Genomic DNA, 8,302 nt, shown 5'->3' with positions numbered 1-8,302 from the left:
TGGTGTATTTCTGGATCCTGTTAAAATTACCCATCTTAAGAAGAGAAATCACGGAGGTTCTTGTCATCACAGTAACAGCTGCTGCACTGACCGTAAAGCTCTGCTCAAAGGGTGAAACCAATGAATGTGGGGTCACAAAGACGGGAAGATCAGAAGCTGCATTACTGCTAACTCAATCTTTCCTTACAATAAACACAGCATCCCATAACATTAATAACTTTTTTATTTATAGACCTTAATTTTTGTTTTGTTTTTTTACAAAAATACAAATACTTTTCTCTATACAAATAAATATTACAAGAATAAACATTACATAATATATATAGCACGTATGTGCTTTACAAGAGGCTCAACCTTTGTAAAAGACAATATGAATAACTTATCATTTTTGTTCGGGTTCATACGTTAGACAAGGCTGCGTCTACAACCACATACAAAAGCTTGTGGTGTGACCGGTGGTCAGTAAGTGGGTTGATACATTCATGTTTTTCGTTTAGAGTCAGGAAACAGCAGAGGCAAGAAGTAAAGTCTGTGCGCGCTTTCAACGCATCTGTCTGTTAAAAGCTTCTCAGTTGACTTGGAGAGGCTTTCTGCCATCATCTCTCCTTTTTAGCGTTGGCAGCAGTTACGACTTGAGAGCCTCCAGTGCCAAAGCGATGATCCTCGGCACGCTGCGGTAGAAAGAATCGTTTTCTAGGCCCACAAGACTGTAGAAGGTCAAAGGTCGTCCTCCAACTACAGCTCTGACCCGCGCTTGGTAAAGTCCTCGGTCATTCTTGGAGCCCAGATCAACTAACACCTGAAGAAAGGAGAGAGCTCATTAAAAGGCTGTTTCAAAAAGAATATTGCATGCATCTTACTGGGACTTACCTCCTGGAAGTTCATGTGGAGATTCTTGCTCGGGATGTTTAACACCCAGCTGTAAGAGTCTCTGACTTGGCTGACTTTCTGTGAAGACTCTCTCACTCCAGGACAAACTACAGGGGGGAAACAAACACACTTGAGCACATGCATTTTGGAATATATGTAATGAAACTTGTCTGAATAAAGATGTGGCACACACTTTTCATGTTGGCGCCGGTCGTTTGCCTCCTGTGAACAAGGCTCCTGTATTTTCTGTGAAGAATTAAAGGCTTGACAGCAGCCTGTCTGAGGTCAGCGGTCTCTGTGGGCGCGCTCTCAGTGACTGGCTGGAGAACAGTTGTTGACTCTGTGCTGTCTCCATTCTCAGAAAATGTCAAATCCTCTGACGCGCCTCTCCGTTTTTCATTAGCAGTAGCTTCTTCACTAAATGAGCTTTCACTCTGCGATCCTGCTTCTGTGGCAATCCTACTTTGTGCCTTTAAATTCTTAACATCATTTATGAACGCTGTCAGAAGTGACCAAGGCTTCTGTGATACCCAGGAAGACGAGGGTGGGTGGGTGTGGTCCGGCGCTCCAGTGGATGGAGTAAAGACAGACGGAGACTCCTCCTGAAGGTAGACTGTGTCCAAGTGCAGGATGGGAGGAGCAGCTCTGGAGTCCAGTTTGGAACGCAAAGCTGAGATGATGGATTGATATTCTCCCTCGAGCTGCTGCAGAAAGGAGTCCTGTGTCTGGAGACATTAAAAATAGATTTTGATGTTCAGATTAAGCTGAAATTAAAACATACGGAAACAAAGTGAAGCCGTAGCTGAAAGAAACTCACATTAACCCTCCCTAGGTTTGATTTTCATTGTTTTATCTTACTGGGATTTGTTTTGTGCTGTAATTAACCACAGTTTACTTTGTACACATGCAGTTATTCATTAAATTAAACACATATACAATTCAAATTGTCGTCTGTGTAAGATAAACCATGCATCACTTTATTCTTGAGCATTAAACAGCGCACCTGCAAGAAAAGGTTGTCCTCCTGCTTCCTGATTTTGGAGGAGATATCTGTGTCAGGGTTTTGTTCATCCACATCATCGGCCATGCTTCTCAGATATTTCTCCCAGTCATCCACCAACGCCCCGACGTCTGTGAATAAGGCTGGGGGAACTGGAGAAGGGCCTTCCTCTGCTGGCACCACAGCACCACCTAGCTGTTCTGCAAGTAATAAAACACCTGTTACAGCAGCAAGCAGCAAAACATGACAGGCATCCTCTGTCAGTCATGTACCTTCAATCTGTTTAAGACTGTGGCTCAGGCCTAGGTCCCGCCTCTCTCTGGTGTGAGTGAAAGCTGTGCTGTAGATATGCTCCACAAGCTGAGGCAGAGTCTGGGTGAAGAAAGTCAAGTCCACTTTGTCCCTGATGTAGTCCTCGGCCCTCTGGAGCAAGTCCAGCAGGGTCTGCAAGAATGAGTGCAACTCTAGATGATGGAGAGAGAATGAAAGATCAGAAAACTCAGCGCAAACAGTATATCAGGTATTTGTTGTACATTCATGAAGCCAGGCGTTTCAAATAAAAGTACTCACGGCATTTCTTGAAGCGGGTGAGGCATTTGTCCTCGGCCAGTCGGCTGCAAGCGCTGGCAGACTGACCAGAAGGACAGGTCAGTTTATAGAAGCGACACAGAGAGCTGAACTCTGACCTCTGTTCTTCTTCTGTCATTTCAGTTGTCTTTAGAAGCTCTGGACATGTAGGCTCACGGCTCCCAAATGACTCTAAAAAGAAGAAGTAGAAGTGATGATTTCATGATGAAGTGCAGTATGTCAGTATTACGGAGTAGCCACTGATAATACTTTTCAAATTACTCAGATGAGTTTACTTTTACGGTAAAGCGAGATTATGTCAGATTACTTTATATTGATATAAATACACAACTTACTTTGTATCTCTGCCTGAATCCAGTCAGAGAAGGCAGACACCCGCGTATAAACGCCGGGCTTGCCTTTCTCTCCACAGCCGTCTCCCCAGGATGTGATGCCATGGAGCTGAAATCGACCAGATATTCGGTCCTGGTAGATCAGGGGGCCGCCAGAATCTCCCTGCAGGTGATAGTTTATGGTTTGCAATGAATTAAAGTGGTGCCACTTCAGTAACTGATAAAGATAATTCAAAAAGAAAACCCAGAAATTCTAATGTGCCCACCTGACAAGAGTCTATGCCTCCAGAAAGATAACCAGCACAAAGCATAGTGTTGGTGACCAGTTCTTTGCCAAGAGCACTCTTACAGGTGCTTTGAGGCAGCAGGGGCACCTTGGCCTCCATCACCACATCAGCAGATGGGCCATCTGTGGACAAAAATACACCATTATTGATTTGGTAGGATACAAAAATAAGTTGAGGCTAGCATGACACAGTGTGTCTATAGGATACTGAACTCACCTTCATAGAGGGAGCCCCAGCCTGCCACCAGACACGGGCTGCCAGTGGGGGGCTCCATACCAGAAGGAAGACACACTGGGGTGACGTGTTGAGACAGGACCACTGGAGAAGTCAGCTCCACCAGTGCTATATCATTGTTAAATGTCTTTGGGTTGAACTGCAGAGACGTGACAGACCTGTTATTGCCCCTGATCAATAAATCGGTGATTAATTAAAATACTAAAAGCTATGATCCCGCACGTTGGATTTTTACCTTCGGATGGGGGATGACGCGATTCACTTTGAGAACCTGTTCATCAGGGTCAGTCTTGGTGATGTCGAACTCACCTACGACAGCTGTCCAGTAGCTCTCGCTACGGCTGCTGCAGAGGTCAAAAGACAGTTTTAACAAATGCTAAATGCTGTGAATTTGACTACTATCTCATCTGTCTTTGCAAAGAAAATAGTCACACATGCACACTAACCCAGCAAAACAATGTGCGGCAGTGACCACCCAGGAGCTGTCCACCAGAACCCCTCCACACATCAAGGCACCATCCAGCTGCAGGTTAACCAGCCAGGGCCAGCTGCCTGGAGGTGCAGGAGAGCCGCCCACAATCCTGGAGCGAGGCTGCGTAACATTTTGCACTGTGGCTGACCTCTGACCGCACACTGCTGCTGGGACAGAGAACAGGCATCGCTGGTGAAAAACGATGCAAAGCAATTAAATCTAATGCCTCTGCGTGTGTAAAAAGATGTCTCCGCTCACCCTGTGCGTGCGTCTGCATAGCCGGTTCCAGGTTCTGCATTGTGTTGAGCAGGCTGCACTGCAGGACGCGAGCGCTGCAGCTCTCCCCCATGACCCTGATGCAGCTCTCCGTGTCCGTCTCACCAGGTGGGCAGCGATGCTGATAGTACGCACAGGCCTGACTCAGAGCCCAGCTCCTCTCCGCCTCACCTTGAAGCTTCTGGGCCTTACTGATGACCTCACAGCTAGGCTCTGATAGAGCATTGGAAGAAGACGCTGTTGACAAGAAGGGGACATCTAAGACACACCAAGATATAGCGGTGGTGGAGCGGTGACTCGATGTGACTAAAAGGTGATCAGGATTGAACAGGCAAGTAAGCATGATGTTGCACTCACAGCAGGACCCTGACAGCTGTCCGCAGTTCTGAAACAGACAGGGAACACAACCCCGGCAGCTGGCTTCAGCCCGGCTTCTCTCAGACGTTGCACGCTCAAGAGTGGATAGAGCACTGGCCATGGCTGCTTCCAGCACAACAGTGCCCCGATCAGACAGAGCTGCAGGAAGGACAGGAAGAAAAAGAAAAGAAGAGAAAGGAAAGGTGCAAGAAAAGAGAAGAAAATACAGATGAGCAACATAAATCAGCCAAGCCGATGTGCAATGACATACGCTGATATTTGCCTCCAAGGTCCAGAACTGCACTGGGATGAATTCCAAACTCAATCAGTTCTACTGTGAGATTTTATTTCCTGAACACATATGCAGAGACTTATTTGCATTATTATCAATAAAATGACCCAATTTTTGTTTTGAGGAGAAGTTTGTGGCAGTGATTTTAAAAAGAAGGACATCTAGGTCATCATAAGGAAGACAGTCATTTGCTGTGGGAACACAGTGTATGTAAGCATTAACATGAATTGGTGCAGCTTTCTGGTATGTGTGTGAGTAGCCCCCTTTTTTCTCATGCTGCTCTTTGAGCTCATTGGCAGCATTTTGGGGAAGCTAGCTCACGCTCAGCGCCCTGGTGAGTCTTCTACAGACACACTTCAATCGGGCCGCCGACCCTGCTGCCCCCCTCTGTGCCGCAAAACATCACAGGATACGCCAGTAACAACAACAATACTGATTGAAGATTTAATTAGAAGGCCAAGGCTGAGCGGGCAGAGGCTGGTGGGCAGGGACGGGCCCTAAGGGCACAGGCTGGCAGCCCCGGGGCCGTTGGGACCCATAGTCCCTTGTTCCAATCACACTGCCATCACCAGTCACTTGCATGAAGGCTCTGCTGTACTCAGCACCTCAACCAGAGAAGGCCAGAGGCCCCTCAACACTGTGCTCTACTGTAGGATTTAAAGGTCACACAGCACTAATAAAATTAATTTAAACAACTGTTTGCTGCTTCAAACAGGTCCTGAAGAGTAGTGCTGAAATTGGTCAGTACTCATTATTTACATTTGTGCTCTTTACAATGTGTTGTTTTCAAGCATTGAAGTTAAAAATCCATGAAAGCAAAACTTTAGATTTTTTTATTAGATGTGTACATGTGCCAAACTGAAGGTGAATCTCACTCAGACTAGCAATATCCCCAGATGTTTCTTCTTGTGTTTGACTCACTGAGAGGTATTAATGCTTTAAGCATTACTATTTGTTTTCTGCAAGAGACACATTTGCTACTGAAGACATCTGACATAAGCTCTCCTAAATATAGTCACAGATAGCTACAGCTGTGACCACTCTTAACACAAACTGCCATCAATGAGAAATGATGGGTCAGTTTTACCTTTAAGAGCACTCTGGGGCATCCTGTAGACCTCTCTTTCTGTTGGGGCTCCCAGCAAGCAGTCCAGCCCCATAAGCAGCAGTGACACCAGCAGCGGCATGCTGTCAGAGCATCAGACCTCCACTCCACAGTGGCAAGAAGCAGGCAGGCAAGAGGCACACAGAACGACTGAAGAGGATGCAGATGAGCTGGAGATGAGTCTGCAGTGTTTCCAGGTCCTTGTTGTCTGGCAGCTCTATGCATTCACTAACTGTCTCCCTCCTCCTGACTCTCTGGGCTCTTTCCCAAACTGTGGTGCAGGGCATCTGTCTGTAAGTTTACTTAGAGGAACAATAGATGCCTGGAGTAGTCCCTGGTATATATAGAGCCCTCAGGGGACCACAAGCAAGAGGGAGGGGGTAGAGGATAGGAAAGAGAGGGAGAGGGAGGGAGAAATGCTCCCATGGCCAATACACAAACAGATGAATTCATTAAGACTGTGACAGCAAATCGGGCGCAACTTGCCAAGGCTGGACATTACAAAGAGGCTTGGTTCTATGAAAGAAGACCGAGTGAGGGAGCGAGAGAGATACAGAGGAGGGGGGGAAGAAGAGCGATTGGCTGGGCTTTGAGGAAGGGGGTGTTGTCTGAATTAATGCGATAGAAAGAGGGAGAAAGTTATACAGTTAAGGATAGTAAATGATGCAGAGTATAAGCATCTAAACCAAAGAGTCATAGTATTGCAGGAGGAAGCAGGAAACAGAGGGAGGCTGAGTGTGAGAGAGCAGGAGCGAGGGAGAGGGAAGTGTCTGCCATTGCCCATGCCCCTCAAAGAGGGCATTGTCCCAGGCGTCCCTCTGAGGATGGCCACATCAAAGCCGTCCTCCGGGCATCACTTGGATGCCGCCTCCATTGATCACTTACAGTCTTTTATCCCCCCCATTAAAATATTGTCAGTTCACATCACTTTTGTCTTTCTCTGCTGAACTTTGCTTTTGTTACATAAAGATACAGTAAAAGACTGCTCAGGAACATGATGTATTTTTTAAAGAAAAAGAGAAATCCTTGATTAAGACCACAACTTGAATTATGTTGTAGATTATGGTGATATTCTCACCCGCCAAAACAATAGGGGCACGTTAAAAGTCAGAACAATTTCCTACTACATAGACATGTTACATTATAAACTTTTTTAAAATGAATATTTATAGGTTTTTGAGAAAATGCCACACAGGGCAAGCAATAAGATTTTGTGAAATGTAAGGGATAAAACTACGGAAGAGGATTAGGGCCACTGGAAAAAAATCTGAGAAAAAAGTCAGAATTCTGACTTTAATCTCAGAATTCAGGAAAAGAAAAAAAAAAAAAGAAGACGTGCCCACTTTTTTCCCCTAATCCTCTTCAGTATAAAACTGTTATGTAAAAATATTAGATGAATAAATCAACAGGACTATGCCCCCTATTAAAAAAAACAAGGTTAATGCAGCATAAAGGCAGTGGTTAAGTGACGTCATTAGTTGCAGTTGTACAGTGTAGACTCAGGAGCATAAACAATAAATGCTAAGTGTCGCTAAGTGATATCTAAAGATGAGAACAATCATTTTAAGGCTATTCCAGCTGTTAAAATCTGGAAAAAACAGCTATACTGTTTCATCTGATGTAGGCATAGTCCCAAATCCCTGTAGTGGAGCTAACATGCTCACTAATTTAATCTATTTTTAAGCTGGATCTGTTCTACTTTTAACTTACACTTTATGTTTAGAAATAAATAATCAGCTTACCATTTATCAGTTGTGGTTAGAAAACTGCTTCAACCATTTATCCATAACTACTGGCTTGAGTTAAACCATTTGTCTACTAATTGTTGTTACTACGCTAATCAATTTAACAGCTAGCTGTTAAGCTAGTTTAAACACTTGTAGCAGTTTCCATCCCATCAACAATTTCAACTGATTGCCACACTTTAAGTGGGCTGTTTCAGCTGTTTCTATAACTTCTTTTGACCATTACCGATCATTTTAAATCAGATATGTATTTATTTTCGTGGTCAGTGTTTTCTTTTTGTCATTTATTTATTTATTAACCATTTAGCTCAAATCTGTTAAGGTCCACTGATTGAGCTAATTTCTCACCCAACTCCAGCTACTGCACATGTACCACCTGAGTTGCCTGCTTTAACTTCTGGTTGTGAATGAGGCTTTTCCAGCCTTAGGTGCCACCAGTGACTATACAGCTGACTACCCAGCCATTAGGCCAGAGTACTTAAGGCCACAGAGAGGCGAGCTCCAGTACTAGAGCGCCTTTGTGTTGCAGCTTGTGAGCTGTGTGTGTGTTTTGGCAAGGAGGGTGTTTTGGCAATTTTCAACTGTTTTGACTTACTCTTTTGATCAGCTTCTAGGTTTTGTTGGGCTTTTCTTCTTTTGATCGTGATAGCAGCTTTTGTTTGATTACTTAGTAAGAAAAATGTATTTAATTGGCTAATTTACCCTCATGTCTCCTTTTTCAAACTGAACAAGTTGTGTTGCTTT

The 8,302-nt window shown here is 44.6% G+C and overlaps 1 protein-coding gene across 2 annotated transcripts; it reads right to left on the bottom strand.

Moving 5' to 3' along the window:
• Positions 1-224: 224 nt before the first annotated feature.
• prss56 (serine protease 56) lies at positions 225-6,128 on the bottom strand. 2 transcript variants are annotated; one of them, XM_076876930.1, is made up of 14 exons: positions 5,796-6,128; positions 4,417-4,575; positions 4,042-4,296; positions 3,758-3,950; positions 3,547-3,655; positions 3,294-3,450; positions 3,057-3,199; positions 2,794-2,953; positions 2,441-2,629; positions 2,143-2,334; positions 1,874-2,070; positions 1,064-1,595; positions 871-977; positions 225-799 (listed from the first exon to the last, which is right to left on the bottom strand). In XM_076876930.1, exons 1-14 carry the CDS (start codon positions 5,893-5,895, stop codon positions 626-628), a joined length of 2,667 nt encoding a protein of 888 aa, XP_076733045.1. In that variant the 5' UTR covers positions 5,896-6,128; the 3' UTR covers positions 225-625. The 2 variants fall into 2 exon arrangements, with proteins under 2 accessions (XP_076733045.1, XP_004542626.2); XM_004542569.4 differs by having other exon boundaries at positions 3,758-3,947; positions 5,796-6,127.
• Positions 6,129-8,302: the final 2,174 nt, after the last annotated feature.

Source organism: Maylandia zebra, linkage group LG18 (genome assembly GCF_041146795.1).
Source record: "Maylandia zebra isolate NMK-2024a linkage group LG18, Mzebra_GT3a, whole genome shotgun sequence".
Classification (NCBI taxonomy): Eukaryota; Metazoa; Chordata; class Actinopteri; order Cichliformes; family Cichlidae; genus Maylandia; species Maylandia zebra.
The sequence above is the reverse complement of the archived record's forward strand: the minus strand, read 5'-3'. Positions and strand labels throughout refer to the sequence as shown.

What these genes read in the sequence shown, in the direction of transcription:
- prss56 (XM_076876930.1), bottom strand. Translation starts at nt 5,895, where the DNA reads ATGCCGCTGCTGGTGTCACTGCTGCTTATGGGGCTGGACTGCTTGCTG. An exon ending in CACCCGCTTCAAGAAATGCC is followed by an intron (nt 2,335 to 2,440) that starts GTGAGTACTTTT and finishes TCCATCATCTAG; the next exon opens with AGTTGCACTCATTCTTGCAG. An exon ending in TCCACATGAACTTCCAGGAG is followed by an intron (nt 800 to 870) that starts GTAAGTCCCAGT and finishes TCCTTTCTTCAG; the next exon opens with GTGTTAGTTGATCTGGGCTC.